The sequence below is a fragment of the Xenopus laevis genome, chromosome 5S (assembly GCF_017654675.1).
Source record: "Xenopus laevis strain J_2021 chromosome 5S, Xenopus_laevis_v10.1, whole genome shotgun sequence".
Taxonomy (NCBI): domain Eukaryota; kingdom Metazoa; phylum Chordata; class Amphibia; order Anura; family Pipidae; genus Xenopus; species Xenopus laevis.
This window is the reverse complement of record NC_054380.1, coordinates 86,035,315-86,054,102: the sequence shown is the minus strand read 5'-3', so window position 1 is coordinate 86,054,102 and position 18,788 is coordinate 86,035,315. Positions and strand designations below refer to the sequence as shown.

Below are 18,788 nucleotides of genomic sequence, written 5' to 3'. Positions count from 1 at the left end.
TTATGTAAGTACCACTCCTAAATCCTTTTCCAATGTGAGCTCAGCAACATCTGTCTACTCTCAGATAAATGTCCAATTCGAGGCCTGCATCCTCTGCACTGTAGAAACAAATGTATAGAATGGTGCCTAAAAGATCACCCACAGAGACTGGAGGTCAGGCCATTAGAAGCTGACTGGTGACCAATCTCACGCTTCTGATGGAAAGCACTGTACAATACCAACCTAAAAGCCAAACTGCAGCTAAGACATAACTTGTCCCTATGTGAAAAGAAATAAGTAATACAGGTATTGGATGCGTTATCCAGAAAACTCAGAATTACGGAATGGCCATCTCCCTTAGGCTCCATTTTATCCAAATAACCTACATTTTTAAAAATGATTTCCTTTTCCTCGGTAATAATAAACTCGTACCTGGTTAATAAACCAGAACCAGCCTATTAGGTTTATTTAATGATTACATGATTTTCTAGTGGATTAAAATATGAAGATCCAAATTACGGAAAGATCAGTTACCCTGAAAGCCCCGTGTCCCGAGCATTCTGGATAACAGGTCCCATACCTGTATTTGCACATTTTGGTTTTTACAGTAAATGTTGAAGGTGATTATTCTAAAAAAAAAAGCAACAAGGGTTTCAAATCTCTTAAGAATTATAATGTCAACGACATTTAAACATATCTGGCCTTCTTCAAATAAAAGCAGATCAGGTTATTAAGTCCAGCCATGTGGAAGCCTCAAGCAACTGCAATTAGGAGCACAAAATTACCCCTGCAAACGATCAACATGCTTACATTCAGTGTGCACACAAAATTCTACATATTGTAATTCTGTTCACTTGAACTGTATTCAAGAACAATTACCCCTGTGAAAAGATATTCTCAATTATTCAGCTCAAAAAATATAATTGACCAAAAATAAATAAAGAAAGGTACCAGCAAGTGTGGCACATTATCAGCACAAATCGAAAATGCAGCATCTTGAATGGTCAAGAATAAATGCTTCTGTTCTACTGCAGTCTATGAAGAAAACTTCGAAAAAGAAGGCAATATCAGCTAACAAGTAAAAGAAAAAGTAATTTTTAGAGCATGAGAACCTATGGCCTCATAAGTCATGGTTCTACTTCCCTGATAACCAGCAGACATCCCCATTTAGCCATACAACATAAAGATTCAAAAAAGAATGAAACAAATATACTTCCACAATGTTCTAAGTGGAAAGTTATCACTTTCATAGGATGGTATTCCTAAATCATTCTTCCAGCTTCTCCCGACCCCACCTAATAAACTGCTATTCTCTGGATCCTTTAATTTAATCATACTAATGGATCTCATGTGGGTCTTTCCCAACAATGGTTGTCATAGTGCCGTTAATCGTATGTTCTGTTGATCCAGGGATTAGTCCCACTGTTTTTTTTTTTAGTCTGGAAAGATTTTTTTTGTCCCTTCTGAGGCAAATCTAGGACTGCTTCAGCAAGGGGGGGGGGGGTTGCCACCTTCTGGATCAATGAAATCCAATGAAGTATTATGTTAGTGAAGGCTTGTTCTTAATGGACATGCCTTTTTCAGTCTCTTTTACAATATTATATTATAGGCACAGGACGCCGCAGGCCCTTTGCTGAAGTGCCATTCTGTAATTATCACCTAAATGGCCGTCTCCAGTTGAGCAGTGCAGGGCTTCTTTCCTGTGCTGTAATTGTATAAGGTGTTAAATATATTGCTGGAGTTACATGGGCAAAATTACACATTATTCAGCCACACTACTACGTCACTTTAGCACTTACACGGCCAGAAGAAGTTTTTCTCTGTACAACATAATGCTTCACTGTAAGTTCTGACTCTCTGGCTTGCTTTCAACTTGGACACATTTTTCTCATTAAAAAAAAGAAGAAAAAGAATGAACTTAAGTTGGGGCAGATTGTTGTGTAAAACAGGGAAAGCTAATCCTAACATTGACCGTCCTCCCTTTCATCTGACAGTCCCAGGGGGCTCCCCCCTCCCTGCAAAGCAGCTCACAAAAGGGCCCCATGCGGGAGGGGGAGGAGCATGCATACTTATACATACAAACACACAATATAAACACTCTATATATGTAGGGAACCACTAATCAAGAGAGTGAGGCAAAAAAATGTTCCACACAGATAAAAGCACATTGTTCATTTCATGCCTACAAGATCCATACTAAGATGTTGGCATATGGAGTATGCAAAGCTCATTACACAGAGGATGAGGGAGAAAATGTGGTTGAGCCATTCCATCCTGAAAACAGTATTTTGCACTATGTAATGGTCCAGCTAATAAATCTGAAGCACAATCCCCCGCCTAATTCTGCCTAACCTACAGGAGACCTGAGAGGAGTTTGCTAGAACAAGAAATAAACATGGTGATTAAATTCTATTTCAGCGTTGTATACTTTTGTTCTTCTTTGAAACCTCTGTTTTAACACTGAATACAAGATGGGAATGGGAATCTGGCTATGCACAAACAAAAGCAACAGAAACAGTATTTACTTTGCTCTGCAAAAAAAGCACATTTTCAAACATGTCTGGGTGCAGAGGGAATCTCAGTGCATGAACAACCTTCTTATTTTCCCTCTAAACCCAGGCTGAACTCACAGGCAAGTTAACTTGCTCCTGAGTAAACGGACCAATATTTTATGGATCATATCTGCACTGGGGAACAGAACTATGATTATTATTTTATATAGTGTACTAATAAATAGACTGCCACAATATATATCTGTACTTTAAATGGCACATAGAGCACAATTTTCCACTAAGGAGTTAGAAATACATTTTGAAGTGTAACTAGTACAGATTTCGGACTAGCCTAGCCTGCCCTTAATTGTATATATATACAGACTAAAGCATGCTTTCCATTTAATTTTATACACGCTTATTGACCATTCATTTTGCAAGCGCTATTTCCCTTTATGAAGCGCCTCGGTGTTAGGCCGTTTTCAGTTTAACAACTGCCAGTGTGCTTAAAATTATATGTTCCTGACTTGTATTCTCAAGCAATTTGCCTTTGTTTACAGTACTTATCGCTCTCCCTCTGCTAATTAAATTGGCACCGATTTAAGGGTTATTCCCCATAGAGCCCTGTAGACAGTTAAGGTTAATAGAGCAAAGAAAAAAGAATTTTTGAGTAGGCAAAGAAAATAAAAAGAATTTATAAAGAATATGTCACATGACAAAAACAAGCTTTTCCAGCACTACAGCACTATTGCCACCATTTTAGATGCATATGCTTTATACTGTTGGACTAGTGGCTAAACTACCATGCCCATCATCCCCTGTAAGATATTTCTTTTGCAATAGCTGGAGACACTGGGGGTTATTTATCAACACTGGGCAAATTTGCCCATGGGCAGTAACCCATGACAACCAAATAAATTGTTGGATCCATTGTTCTACTTGCAGCTGGCTTTAAAAAGCTGATCAGTGATTGGTTGCTATTAATAACTGCCCATGGGCAAATTTGCCCAGTGTTGATAAATGAGCCCCACTGCCTCTATTTATATTTTCTAATTACACCACAACATTAGTGGATTTAGAATGGAAGCATTTGTACTGTATATGCCATTACTGCATCTAATCATAAGCCCAACACACTTTCGGGTGTGTCATCATTGCAGCAGGAACGCTGGTTTTGCTCCTTCTGCATTTTCAAGGTCAAGAGAAGCTTAAGAAGAACAGCTGCAAGTTCTGCATCCACCACCCAATCATTGTGCGTTTTCTTTATTTAAAACAGTCCATAAAAATACCAGAGGGTATGAGCCCATTGGATACTTGGGTGGCTTTCTGAAGAAGGCAACCTCTATAAAGCTAGCATATAAATAATATAGGCACGAAAAGTAGAAACAGGTGACTTGTTTTGAAAGAAGTCAGCATTATTGAGGGATATGAATGATTCAACCAATAATGGGAAAATATAACTGGTTACAAGTGTTTTTCGTCTGCCCTGTGTTTTTTCTACAATGGAACACTCGGGCATAGAAAAGTAACTTCTTTGCCTACACATTTTTATGATGAAAAATGCTACAATGCTTGCTTGAATTTACTCAGCAGTAACTTTGAAACCGAGTGCCTCAGACATAGGAGCACTCTTTTCTCAGCTAAAAAAAGCCATAGTATTTAGTTTCGTAAATCCTTAACCAGTCAGTACAATATAATATCCTTATATAAAAGGGGAGGTTTGCCTATAAGTTAATTTTAGTATGTTATAGAATAGAAAATTCTACGCAACTTTCCAATTGGTCTCCATTATTTCTGTTTTATATCTTTTTTTTTTTTTTTTAATTATTTGCCTTCTGCTTCTGACTGCTGAATAAAAAGCTAAATAACTCAAAAACCACAAATAAAAAATGAAGACCAATTGCAAATTGTCTCAGTATATAATTCGTCATTCTAACAGTAAATTTAAAGGTGAACAACCCCTTTAAGAGACTCAGATTTAATTCCATTAAAAGTGTCTCGGACAGACAAAACAGTGCACATATTTAAAGGACCAGACAAGCAAAAATATAATCATTAAAGTAGAATCTTTTGAAGGAGTTGCTCTAATTGAAGGAATACCCAAAAGAGACTTTGCTTCGAATACCCACATGGCTTTAAAAGGGTTGATCCCGTTTAAAGTAACTTTTAGTATGATGTAGAGAGTGATTTTCTGAGACAATTTGCAATGGGTTTTGATTTTTTATTATTTCTGTTTTTTGAGTTATTTAGCAGCTCTCAAGTTTTCTATTTCACCAGAGCCAGAACTAGGGGTAGGCAGAGTAGGCAGCTGCCTAGGGCACCATCACTGTGGGGCGCACTTTTAAGTGGATTTTTTTTTAATTTTTTTTTTTTTTATAATTTTGTTTTTTTTTTTGTTTTTTTTTGCTTATTCCTGGGCACGGGCGGAATACATCCATCTGATAGCTCCCTCCCTCTCCTCCCTTCTTCCTTCCACCATTGCCGGCAAGTAAAAGCTCCTGCCGGCGTGACTTGGGTACGTGCGTCAATGACGTCACTATGCGGTTTGTCGATGGAGAGAGGCACAGAGCTGGCGCATTGGTGTGGTTTGCGGCGCTTTCCTCAGTCTCAGGCTCAGCATTCAGAGTTGAGTTGAGTTCAGCCTGAAGGAAGATTTATATTCTTCTATTACTGCGTCTTTTGAGCAACTATCTCCCTGAACTGCCTCAGCGTTTTTCCCCATAGGCTACAATGAAAAGTTGCCTGCGTTAATGCACACACGGCGATGCGTTTTCAATAGTTGCCTGAAATTGCCTCAGTGAGGCAACTTTGGGCAACTATTGAAAACGCATCGCTACGTGTGTATTAACGCAGGCAACTTTTCATTGTAGCCTATGGGGAAAAACGCTGAGGCAGTTCAGGGAGATAGTTGCTCAAAAGACGAGGCGATTAGTAGCCAGGCGACAAAATCTCCCTGAATCTCCTCGTGTGGACTTTACTATGTGTCACCGGTTTTCTAATATTGAAGTGTAATTTTTCACCAAAGCAGCTCTGGGAGGGGGGTCGCCGACCCTGTAAACTGTTCTAAATTGATTCATTAAGTTGATACATTTCTTATCTTTGTCCCTGCTGAGCAGAATCTCTGGGATTTATTAAAGGCAGCTATTAGACTTGATACAATAGTTGCTAATACTCAAGAGATGCGGCTGAGAAATGTATAAACAAAATGTTGCAAAATTGTAACAGTCTGCAGAGTCTGCACCTGAATTACTGAGCTGCCAGGCTGAAACACCAGGGACATTCAACTTTAAACTTAGATTTTGGAAAAACAGTAAAAAATAAATAATGGAAAGTAATTGAAAAAAGTCTTTATTTCGGGGAAACAATCTGTAAACAACTGAACTGTAAAAAGTGTTTGGGAGGTGAACAACCCCTTTAAATATATATTATGTTGCACGCTGATGTCTGGCCACACACAAGAGTGCACCCACTACTAGTGCACCAACTACTAGGGGTTAAAGGCAGCTACAAAGCTGATGAAAAACAGAATATTACTGTATTGGAATCCATATTGACTACAAACGTGCCAAGGTTGCTACATAAGAGGTGCCCATTCTCCCATCACTTAACACGAAGCGCTTTTTTTGTTTTCTTATCCCGACTGGTGAACTTTGTTTATATCCTTTACACAAGAGAGACAGACACACACCATTATACAAGTATTTCTTTAATCCCATGGATTTTCCCACATGCAGGTTACAGCAAGGACTTCACCAGAAGCTCCTTCAAAGGCAATGGAAAGGGTATAGACCCAGAACAGAAAAACTGAAAATCTGGAATTGGGAGTTTAAAAATCGAATGGAACCTCCCATCGGTGTAAAGACAAGCAGTCGTTGTTAAAAATATGTCAAGCATAGAAGCTGCTGTTTCAGTGCTAGTTTGTAAGCACCAGGAACCCCGCAGTTAGTGATTCCCCTTCTCAAGGGAAATGATGTATAAATTAGTAATTAAAAAATTCCATACCACGTTTAACCCTTGAAGGAGCTCCGTCACAGTGAGGACTGAGAGAAGCATGATGCTAAGCATGCACATACAGAACCGTGCTATAGGCTGCACCTCAGTTTATGCAAATCATGGCCTGAATTATTCTGTATATGTATTGGAATTGAAATGAATCCAATAAATCCCAAATATTGCAATGGAATATACATTTTAAAAAAAAAATCCAGACAAGTAAAGCTACAGGGATCTTGCAAATCTTGTGTTTTCCCTGCAAGGAAAACTACAGACATACAACACCTAGGTGTGAGCTTAATGAACCCTCCCCACTGCTTTCTGAATGTTGAACAAAGTGAAGGGGTGAGGAAGGGGTGTTACCCATGACCTGGCACATCTGTAACTATTACCAAGGCAGAAACTCCAGAAAAGATGAGTCACTGGCAGAACACAGAACCCTTATTCGCTATGAGTGTGCGCAAGGATCCCACCAGATCAGTCCTTAAATAGCCCTAACGCAGGCTTACAGCCTCTCTGCTATCGTTGCCCCTGACTGAGCAAACTCGTCATAATAGTTCCCAATAAAACCAAAAAAACAGCAGGTTTGACTCATGGGTTTTCCAGGTATCACCATGGAATGTGACACAACACTGAAAGCACTACATAAAAACATTCACTGCTATTGTTTGATGTAAAGTGTAAATACCACACACATCCTTTCCAGTCAGGTGTTGCACAGAAATGCAATATATACTATGCAAGCAATGCAGTGGAGACTAGGCAGTTAGTTATATGGGGCTATTGAGTACATTTATTAGCAGGATGTAGGGCAATCATTAGCAAACACCTAGTTCACAAGACAAAGATAGAGAAACTCTGTATTTGATAAGGCAACACCTTACACGCAGCACCACAAAGGAGCTCACTGATTTATTACTCTAAGGAGATAACATCCTTGTGATAAACCCTGCCCTTTCTACCTGTGGGAATCTAAAGAAAATCATCAGGTTAGTTTTTTTAAAATTTCATTGGCTTTATTAATCTTCTATTTACCATTCACAACTATCTGCATTAACTGTGTAATTTCCCTATCATTTCCAATCTGCATACAATTATCAGCTTTCAGCTGGCATAGAATTACTTGCTTCCATTCCCCTCACTCTGAGCTAATTTAGATGATTAAGGTTTTTTCCTCTTTTAACAACATTGCAAACAATAGAATGACTGTGCCTTACACAGAGAGCGAGTGACTGGGGGTCAGCAGGATACTATGGGAAACCTTTGCCAACAAACATCACTAGACGGTTCCCTTCTCTTTAGGAGGAAGTAAATACAAGCCCCCGATTAGCAAGGAATAAACTTTCAAGCAAGCACAAAATTCTAACTGCCTGTAAAATTACAGAACACTGAATAGCCATGATAGCAGCCATTAACACACGCTCAACAGTTATTTAAGGAAAAAATAAGAAACCAGGGCATTTGCTAATTTCTCAGAACAAAACACAATACAATGTGAAAGATTCAACTAAATTACATTAACCATTTGCTGATCTGTCACACGAATTATCTAAAACAGTGCCAAGTACCAGAATAGTTCCCTGTGCTCCATAAGGGTGAAAACACACAGAGCTATTGGTAAGACACACGGGAAGATTTGGGGAGCTTAGTCGGCCAGCGACAAATCGCCTCTTCTTCGGAAGACCAATCTCCCCGAACTGCCTCCCCGCCGGCTAGAATATAAATCACCGGTAGGATGGCACTCGGAGTGCTTCGTTTTCTGAAGTTGCACAAAGTTTCCTCGTGAGGCAACTTCGGGCAACTTTGGAAAACAAAGCTCTCAAAGTGCCATCCTGCCGGCGATTTAGATTCTAGGCGATGGGGAGGCAGTTCGTGGAGATTAGTCGTCCAAAGAAGAGGCGATTTGTTGCCGGGCGACTAAATCTCCTCCAATCTTCTTGTCTGTCTCTGCCCAGCTACATGTCACAGTTACAAAATAGACAATAGTGATAATTGGCTTTGCTAAGACACTACGTATGTTTTAGCAGAGGCAATTTTCAGTATTGTGTATGGCAGAGTATTTTGTAGCCACAAAAAGTAGCTGCTACTTGTAGATCTGTGTACCCCAAGGCCTAGCAACTGCAACCTGTCCATTAAAGCAGAATTGCAATGCATTCTTCAGCTGCAGGGCTGAACAAATTGCTCTCCACCACTACAGCCCCTAATTATTTCAGACCCCTCCTCCTATACGTATCCATAATTTCAGACCACAAAAAGGCACTGGGCAATATTAGCCGGTGGCTCATTTCCAACCCCCATACTGTCAGTGAATACCCTTGTCACACAAGGGACTTTACTTGCCGAATATGGCTCCACAGAGTTCTGCAAGTTTATTCCTTGCAATGAATCACAGCTTTGATCTCTCAACTACTTGTAATTAATGATAATGTGCTAAAATTGTCTTAATGTGTTGCAACAGCTATAATGCTGGGTTTAAATGTTACCTTGTTTGAACTGAAATGCAGGAGCTATTGGCCCTATACAAATAAATAACAATAATAACATTGGGGCTGTACAAGGAGGGGAGTTATCACCATTAAGACAACACTTGACAGGTTGCCCTCTGAGTAAACAGCTGCCCAGTGTGACCACAGTGCTAAAAACCAGCAGCAGTGTCCACAACACAGCGTGACTTACAGCACACTGGTCAAATTTGGAAACATTTAATAAACCTAGAAGTGGTGGAAATCACCAGTGTGACATTAGTCTTGCCATTTTTGGCACCGCTCTCAGCAAGTACAGGCTATAGTCAGGTCATCTTCAATTTACAAATAGTTAAAGGCCCCCATAGACACAAATATTTTTCTTTGATGAACATCCGATTTCAGCGCAATCCAACCAATCTGTCAAATTATCGTGAGGTTAGTGGGAATGGAACGATCGCGCATCTAACGATTTTTCGTCCGACATCAGTCAGAAAATTGATCAGCAAGGTTAGAAAATTTTCATCGGTCACAGTGAAATACCCTCAGTTTTCCTCACTTCAACTAGACAACATTGCTTGAAATGGTCTTCTTAGTTGATGTACAAATCATGCATTTAAATGATCCTTTCAAGATAAGCTTAGTCTTACGATAACGAAAAGATCTTTGGCCAGCTTATCTTTGCTTTATTTCAACCGTAACAGTCATGCAGGACAAAAATCCTAGTGTAGCATTTTAAGGATCTTTATACACATTTTACCCTGTAGGTAAAGAAATGCCAGTCACATGGGTCCTATGTTTATTTACTTGAAAACAGCCTCTTCACAGGCATGGACGCCCTGCACCCATTAGTTAAAAAAAAAGGCAAGTACCGTATATACTCGAGTATAATGCGTCCCGAGTATAAGCCGAGGTACCTAATTTTACCTCCAAAAACTGGGAAAGCTTATTGACTTGAGTATAAGCCTCAATCAGAAAATTGAGGGTTTCTGCTCCCATTGGAGGTGCCAGTGTCTCGTATTTGGATGCCAGGGACCATTCTTGGACACCGGCGAATATTCTTGGAGACTATTCTTGGACGCCGGCGACTATTCTTAGATGCCGGTGACCGTTTTTGCGCTTGACCCGAGTATAAGCCGAGGTAGAGTTTTTCAGCATATTTTGGGGGGCTGAAAAACTCGGCTTATACTCGAGTATATAACAGTCATTAACAGGGCAAATCGCACATAGTCGCAGAGTCCTTTACAAGTGTGATGCTGGGATTTGGAATCTTAGCATAAGGAGTGGTTCACTTTTAAGATAACTTTTAGTATGTTATAGAATGGCCAATTCTAAGCAACTTCAACTGGTCTGCATTGCTTATTTTTTATAGTTATTTAATTATTTGCCTTTTTCTTCTTTCTTTTTCCAGCTTTCAAATGGGGGTAACTGACTATTGCTAATTGTTTTCACTCCTCTTTCTATTCAGACCTCTCCTATTCATATTACAATCTCTTATTCAAATCAATGCATGGTTGCTATGGTAATGTGGGCCCTAGCAACCAGGTTGCTGAAACAGCAAACTGGAAAGCTGCTGAATGAAAGCCTAAATAACTCAAAAACCACAAATGATAAAAAATGAACACCAATTGCAGAATATCACTCTCGACATCATACTAAAAGTTATCTCAAAGGTGAACAACCCCTTTAATTATAGACTAAAAAAGGATTTAAAGAAGTCTTCACTATTGGGAAATGTACACAGTATTTTATAAATAATTTATTTTGTTTTCTACTATCCCTATTCTGTGAATAAGTGGTACAGTACAGATACAACACTGACGCCAAATAGCAACATGGAAATAAATGGGCAGAGAGAGAACACACTCACCAAGATACAACCTGCTAGGCCTCCTATTTCATATGTTGCTTATAGAAATAGAGCTTTCATGTTCCCAGCAATATACTGTGCATATATTCATATACCATGATATGTTACAATCAAAGCCAGCATTTTACATATTGTTAAAGCAGACGTCCCTATAATCTTGAAAGTTGTCACTATGGCGTTCACCAAGATATCATGGGACAACGGAGCTGGTGCTTTTGTTTCAGCAAGGGCTTTGGCCAATGACACACAGGGCAGTTCCTGCCATTATCATTTACATCTGGGTAAGGGAACGTGGTTTCTGAATGATAATAATCTGACAATCACTGTGGGAAAAAAGCACTTGTCACTAATTCATTTTAGCTCCTACATTTAGTTCATGTTGGAAATTGTATGAAGCTGCTTAGAATTTTCTCCATACTGTGCTGAGCAAATATACATAGGATGGAGGATACATTTTAAACAGAATTTCCATTGTGGAAGGAAGGCATTCCCCATGCAGAAGCTATTGGAATCAGTGATAGTTATCAGACAGAATAATTTATCAGTATGAGAGAAGAAAGAGAACTAAAGCAATTGGAAACATCAACTGATTGCATTTGGCTTTACAATGACCTTCTACAACACTTATTCCAGCTGGGGGCATAGGAACCAAATCTGGCCTCCAAATGGATGTAATTGGCCCTCAGTCTACACTGAATTATCAGGATGGTATCATTTTATTATCATGCAACCAAGGAACATAACCAACACTCTGTGTGAAAAAGTTGAACGGAACTGTTCCAGACGGTATGCTAAAATGAAACTAGTTGGCATCTGAAACAGACCATTGCAAATATCTATATATTAACAGGCTGATGCACTCTACAGACAGTGGTTTCATTTTCTATAGCCTACAGTATGTAGTAAAAATGGATAATACTTCACAATCGCAATGTTTGAGAAGGACTGCATCTATTGACTTGCCAGGTAACACGAGTGCTCCACGTATGCCGTACAGCAGACCGCTGTGAAATTCACTGAATGCAATTTCTTTGTACACAGACTGGTCAGGTTATATTTCACTATAGGCACATACAGCACTGCACCAAAATCTACACTGTGTATAATCCTCATATTAAGGGGAGGCTGAATAAGCTGAGCCATGTCACTGTACACTTCATAAAAGCTCAAACAAGCAGGAAAACTAACAGGGAATATGAGGACAAGCTCCAAATCAAGCACACAAAAATATGCTCAGAGAAAGCAAAGCAGGAGACCAAGATAATACGCATATAACCATCTCTATCCCTCCCAACACCACCGCACAAAATCATTATCAAACCAGAACAACAGCAATCAGCCAACTCCAATCCCAAAATCATGAAAGTATGCAACCCCTAACAAACAACATGCATAACACACCACCACAAAAATGTGCAAATACAAGCTGACACAGCAGCAAGGCTCTGCGTGGCCTTTTATCCTTCAAACTGTATGAAATTACAAAGTTGCAAAGTGTGTACATACCAGTAAAAGCCACATGTACTCGTGTACTCAGAATGTATCACTTTTGGATCTTTCTAAGATAAAGAGGGGAGTAAAAACTTCAGTCAACAGTGTATTCTAGTGCTCTATTGTATTTCACTCATTTTATAATGTGCCCCATACAAGTCTAAGCATACGGAATTTATAACCCATGTCCTAAGGCAGGGGTAGGCAGAAGAGGCACGTGCCTAGGGGGCAAAGCTTGGGGGGCGCCAGGAAAGTACCTCACATACAGCCTACCCCTAGTCCGGTAAGTGTTACCCTCAGTGAAAAGTGGGTGCTCTCTGAAGTCAAAGTGCGTCCTCGGTTATGTGCGGTTGTGCACACGCGTCCCCGGTTGCGCACTGCTGCGGCTGGGTTGCCTACAGCGCCCGGCTGGCCTGGCACTGCAAGTCAGCAATCCATTTAAAGTGATCAATATGGCAACTCAGCTCCATATCCCCAGCTAGCCCTAGATGTACATACATTTTCTAAATATCTTCCTCAAAAAATGCTGGCAAGACCCACAGAGCAGGCATGACAAACTGGTGTTCTTGTGGTTCATCCCAGAGCCTTCTCATTCTTCCAGTGAAATGTAGCCCCAACTCTTTCTACTTTTGACACGATTATGTGGTAAACATGTCCTGTAGATATTTGTAAAATTTATTTTGCAATCATGGTAATCAGATCCACATTTTTTGGTGATATTTTATGTACATCTGGCAAATTAAAACAATGCAAAAGAATTATAGCAGCCTTTATCATATGAATGTAATGAATGATGAACACAAGAACATTGCAAAACATTCTGTTAGTCCCTTTATATACTATAGCTATTTCTATATATGGCCCTTCTTTAAATAATTGCTGGCCTCGTCGAGTTTTATCCATGTTATTTGAGTTTGAAATGCCTGCCATAGTATTTATTATGAAAGAAAAATCACTCCCAGCCTTTGAAGTACAAAACTACAAATTATATATATTTGCCTGAAGCCTAATGATTACAAACCAGCCCCAGATCAAGAGGCACAACTATTTACACCTGTTGCAATGTAGCAGTTCCTGCAGGTCAGAGGTGCTGCTTGCTCTCAATGGTCAGAACTGGCCAGGTTATATACATGTATATACATATAGAGTTCCTGTGAGCTCATTAGTGACTCTGGAATTTTGACTGACTCAACAGTCCTTAATGAGGGCAAACCTTACATGTTTCTTGCCGTGGGACCTAGAGGTGGACACGCCTGTCTGCAGGATGAAACCACATTAGTAACTACATGCACAAAACAAAATGTAAACTATATTACTGCATTTGGGACCTTGAGAGCCACATTTTGAAGAGGATTTGTCTATTCCCCTACAGCTACTGTTAAATAACAACTTGCAATGAAAGGTGCTCCAGAATAACAATGTAAATAGCTCACCAAGTTGATTGTATGGTCCATGTGCACCAGCCCAAGAGCTCCAGCTTCAGGGATCAGCAAACTGCAATACACAGCAAAAAGATGGGGCTATCCGGCACTTAAGAGGAATCGACAGGGCCAAAAGTGTAAATTAAAAAAAAGAAGTCTTTATTAGTCATAGTTAAAAGTATACATGCATCTCCATAGGTCCTACGCATTTTGTACCCACAAGGGCTCATGGGCGAGTAAGAAACATGTAGGGCCTATGGAGATGTATTTAAACTTTTAACTATGACTAATAAAGACTTGTTTTTTAACTTACACTTTTTGCAGGATAGCCCTGTCTTTTTGCTGTGTATTTCTGTTAAACCACGATTCCCAATGCCCATCCAGGTGGGGATTCTGCTGTCTTGTGAGAAAATCAAATAAGGAAGTGCTTGTCAATCAAATGTTTTCTTCTGTCCAACCTGTCTTTGCCATTATCAGCAATCTTAATACAAACAAGCCCAGGGAGGCAGTGGTATCTTGCCCATTGCAATTATTGCCTTTGTGCCAGTGATAGGATATCAGACAAAGAGAGTTAACATAGGAAATTAAAGCCTTGCAAATTAAACTTTAAAATGCAATGAGGTGTCAGATTTGGATAAAACAGGTATCAATCATATCGTTGGCAAGACTTCACATAGGCCCTAGGAGAGATAACATCAGAAAAAGCCAAGACGGAAAGGAAGCACTACAATATTGTTTGCTCTCAGTAAGATTAATTTCTTTTAACGTTAGCATAGGTAATGTGGCAATCAGTAACACACTCAATGCATAGGTGACAGTCACATTTCATTAAAGCCAATCCCCTCCCCCACAACATTTATTTCGGCAGCCCGTCTGGCTGGCATGCAGAGGTGATCCTTCTGCATTAGTGTCAGTCACACCAATCCCCTCTCTCATCCAGGCTCACCAATCACCCACTAAAATGGCTGTTCTGCACCTAGAGAAAGGAGCTCTCTCCCCTGTCACAATACATAACCAAAAAAAAAAAACGTGAAATTGTTCAGCTGCTTACCAAATCCACAAAGCTGCAAAAACATAGACCCCAATCAGAACGAATATCATTTTGGGCTTAGTTTTCCCATTTTTCTGGTGAAAAAAAAATACTGGCTTTCCTTCTCAGTATATTTCTTCCCTATTAATAGGGAATGTCCTTACTGGCTAGGTGGCAGCCCTAACCTTAAAGTGACCATACACTCGCCAATATGCACTGGCCACCTTTCTAATCTCCCATTTATTTGGGTCAACAGTTGGAACATTTGCACTGGACAATGGTGCATCAGGAGATAAAATGTTCAAACCCATGTCCGATCAACAAACCCACTACAAAAACATCAATCACAACTATCTACCCAACATACATGGACTGAAAATCTCAGTATGTGTATGGCCATCTTAAATTTATTAAGACTACAAACCCCCCTGGCTGATTTGTTTATTTGCAGGAAGGGTCCTGACAACTGGAATGTGAACTTGCTTCATCATATAAAGTAGGGAAAAAAAAAAGTACAGTGAAACCTCGATAGTTCCCTGATTTTAAGTTTTCTCACATTTCACATTTTTTTTTTATTTGTGGTCCCACCAATTTATAATGCATTTCAATGATTTTAAGTAATGTTTTCCCAGATTTTACATCAAAATGTTGTCCTGATGTTCCCAAAAACTGCTTTTTTTCCTCTAATAATGTTATTACTTAAATAAAGAGATTTAAAATACTAGCCGGGTGTATATTTTGCCATGGTTCTGCCTGTAAATGGTCAATTCCAATTAGTCTGCCCCTTATACAGTCCTGCACCAATCACTTATTGCTTTAAGTTCCCCATAGACACAAAGATTTTTCTTGCCGAAAGACCGATTTTAGCGAAGTCCGACCAATCCTTCGAAATTATCGTGCAGTTAGTGGGATTCGAACAATCATACATCTTACGATTTTTCGGCCGACATCTGTCAGAAAATTGATCGGCCAGGTTAAAAAATCTTTATCGGTCCCAGTGCAATCTATCTATGTCTGCAGGGCCAAGCAAAAAGCTACCCTTCAGTTTTGCTGGCAATATCGCCTGAAATGGTCTTTTTAGATGATGGACACATCACACATTTAAACGATTGTTTCTAAATATTTGTGGACTCACCATAATGATTGGATCTTTTAAAAATCTTTACATCTATGGCCAGCTATAGGTTGTGTATGTAAGTGTCAGAGAGGCCTTGCACATGCCCCCCCATACTGTAACATTAACGCTGCAATGCTAAACCCTTGTTATTGACTCAATATTGTATCTCAAAGTAAAATGGACTCCTGAGCTTATATCCTTTCAGTACTTGAAGAAAAATTTACTTTTAACACATTTCCCTGATTTTACATTTTCCCAGATTTTAGATTTATTTCCTGGTCCTCTGAAAAAGGTAAAATAGGGGTTCTACTGTAATTGTTCTCTTTTCATTGAACAAAGAAGAGAACATTTATCCAGATGGGAGAGTCACTGTATTTGTCTATATGCATGACATTGTGGCAACTTTTATCAATCCCAACCCTGTCCTTGGCCAGTATATAAAACACATATGCACATGAAAAGACATAAGGCTAGCATCACTTTATTCTCCTGTGAAAAGAGTCCTGAGTCGTAACATTGATTTGCATGAAAAAAAGGTGCTGGTCACAGTTGTGTCTGGGGATACAAACACGTTTTGTTAGGCAGCAAATTTGCAACATTGGCTGCAACCCTTTGTAAGGAAAAAGCTTCCTTCTCTTTAGTATGCACCTCAGGCATGTGGATTGGGGGGGGTTAATGTATACTGAAACCCACAAAAAACTATTCAGCTCCAAACTTTGGTACAAATATCATTATTATGAGCATTATTATGTATGGTATGTATTCCATAGATACATATTCCATAGCGCTGTACAGTAAAAGGGTATAGTATAGATCGAGCATACAAATTACAAACTACACAATCATACTGGAGGCCATAAGCAGAAATGCAAAAGGACCAATAGTTTGTAAATACTAAAGCTGTATCATAGTCTGGGGCTACTAAAGGGATCTCCAAATTGTGTTGGTTGTCCATTTATTCCTCCCTGCAGTATATGATTGTCAATGCATACTCTTAAACATAGGTAGTAAAAATGTTTTAATATAAAAAAAAGCAAAGTCCCACAAGCAAAATAAAACTAAATGAAATAGGAATTATGAAAATAGAATGCATGTGACATGATGCTCAAAATTCAAGGGGCATTTTCCAACCTGTTACCCCACTGCTTGTTAGGCTGGCATTCCAAAACTGCACATAAGGTTGATATTTATAATTCCAATGCGCTTAGTTAGCCACAATGATATTAATTATTTATTCCAACCTGGGGCTCGGCACTGTTGTAGACTACAAATCCCAGCATTCCCCAATAGCCTCCAGATGATGCTAGAAAATGCAGTTCAGCAACAAAGCCACAGGCTGGAGATTGATGAATAGCACAAGTGGGATATTTGTGTTATGACAGCTGCAGGGAATTTTTCAAAAGTGCCATTAGTATGAAAATTGGTCTTGAAGTGGAGCACAATTTATGTTTAAACAACAACATTTACAAATATTTCAAGGCCACGGCACCAGCTTGTCCAAAATAAATGTGGCGCACAAAGTGACAATGGAAAATGCCATGACATGGAATTTCACAAAGAGGGACTTAGGCTTTAGCAAATATAACATTGTTTTTAGTATTGTTTTGTGTTAATCTTGCTTTCTCCAATTTCACTTTACTCCATCTTGTTGAATTCTCCCTGACTGAATATCCAGCTCTCTGTACCACCTGATGGAGCCTTCTCCCACCTGTGGCCCTAAAGCTGCTGAGGGCCCTGGCCTTTGGCTAATACTGGGAGTGGAAGGGACACAGGTAGGACACCCTGAATGATGTATGTGCAATTGACCAGGAACTATTTGGGCTGCAGCAGCTGAGGTATAAAATTGAGACGCATGAACACTCTTGTGCCAACACCCCAAATATGAGGGGCCCTGCATGACGTGCACAGAATAGTGGGCCACAATGAGAGGAGGGCTATGTACTCATATATATAACTATGTATCTATGGGATTTGCACAGGACCAGCAGGGAGCTCAGCGCCGAGCACACAGAACATAAAGGGAGACAGCAAGAACTGTATAATGAGCTCAGCGAGTGGATGTGCCACTAATACAGATGAAGGTGGAAGAATGTCGTTCCCAGGTTAGTGAGTAACTTACACACACTCCCGGGTCCCTAGCAAGAGCCGCTCTAGGATACCCCGTGTTCCACTGAGCTTTCCCTTTGGGCTTGTGCCCGAGCGCTGCAAAGACCGCTCTGAAACAAAGGCACCGGGATGCGCGCTCACCACTCTCGGTATAGTGACACCTGAGCTCGTGCACTTACCTTCCAGCCCCTGCACTGCCGACAGCGCCAGGATCACGCACACAGCCGGGAGCATTTCTGGGCTTCCAACGGACCGAACTACCGCCAGTAAAAATGCAGGGGGGCTATCCACTAACTCATCTAATTACAAAGTGTATCCAGATTCAGGTCCTTTCGGGTCGCTATACGCCCCTTATACCGATTAAATCCAAGCCTTTCCGTCCCCCCTCCAGAGGGTGCTTTTCGGGTATCTCCCGAGTTTAGACTGGCGGATCCCGCACTGCAGCCACAGCACAGGACTGGGGGAAGGGGAATGTGTCAATCTCCCGGCGGTCACGCCCCAGTGCCCCGTCAGCAGGCACCTCTGTTAAAAGTAATTGGATACCGTATGAAGCCCCGCCCCTTTCTACGCAAGGCACGTGGGTAATAAAGATTTGTAGGCGCGTCTAAGTTAAAAAGATGAATTGAGTTGGGCAGGCTTTGTTGTTTTAACGCTCCGCCTCTCAGCTCCATTGGTTTCTTTTTCCGTCACCGTGGCAACCCAGCAAGGCTCGTCAATCAACTGAGGGCTTATGGAAAAGGGATGAGCGACGCCGTGTGGCCAGGAATTACTACAGAGGAAGCGCAGAATAACACAAAGGCGACGTTCAGGAAATCATAACAGAGAGT

General features: G+C 40.3%; 1 protein-coding gene across 3 annotated transcripts in view; it reads right to left on the bottom strand.

Moving 5' to 3' along the window:
- The window catches only part of ephb3.S (EPH receptor B3 S homeolog), a 33,728-nt gene extending 15,362 nt beyond the window's left edge, over positions 1-18,366 (bottom strand). The window contains 1 exon segment of one of the 3 annotated variants that reach the window (NM_001096746.1): positions 18,141-18,366. In NM_001096746.1, coding sequence (NP_001090215.1) covers positions 18,141-18,195 — 55 coding nt within the window. In that variant the 5' untranslated portion in view covers positions 18,196-18,366. 3 annotated transcript variants of the gene reach the window in all.
- Between the last annotated feature and the right edge of the window lie 422 nt (positions 18,367-18,788).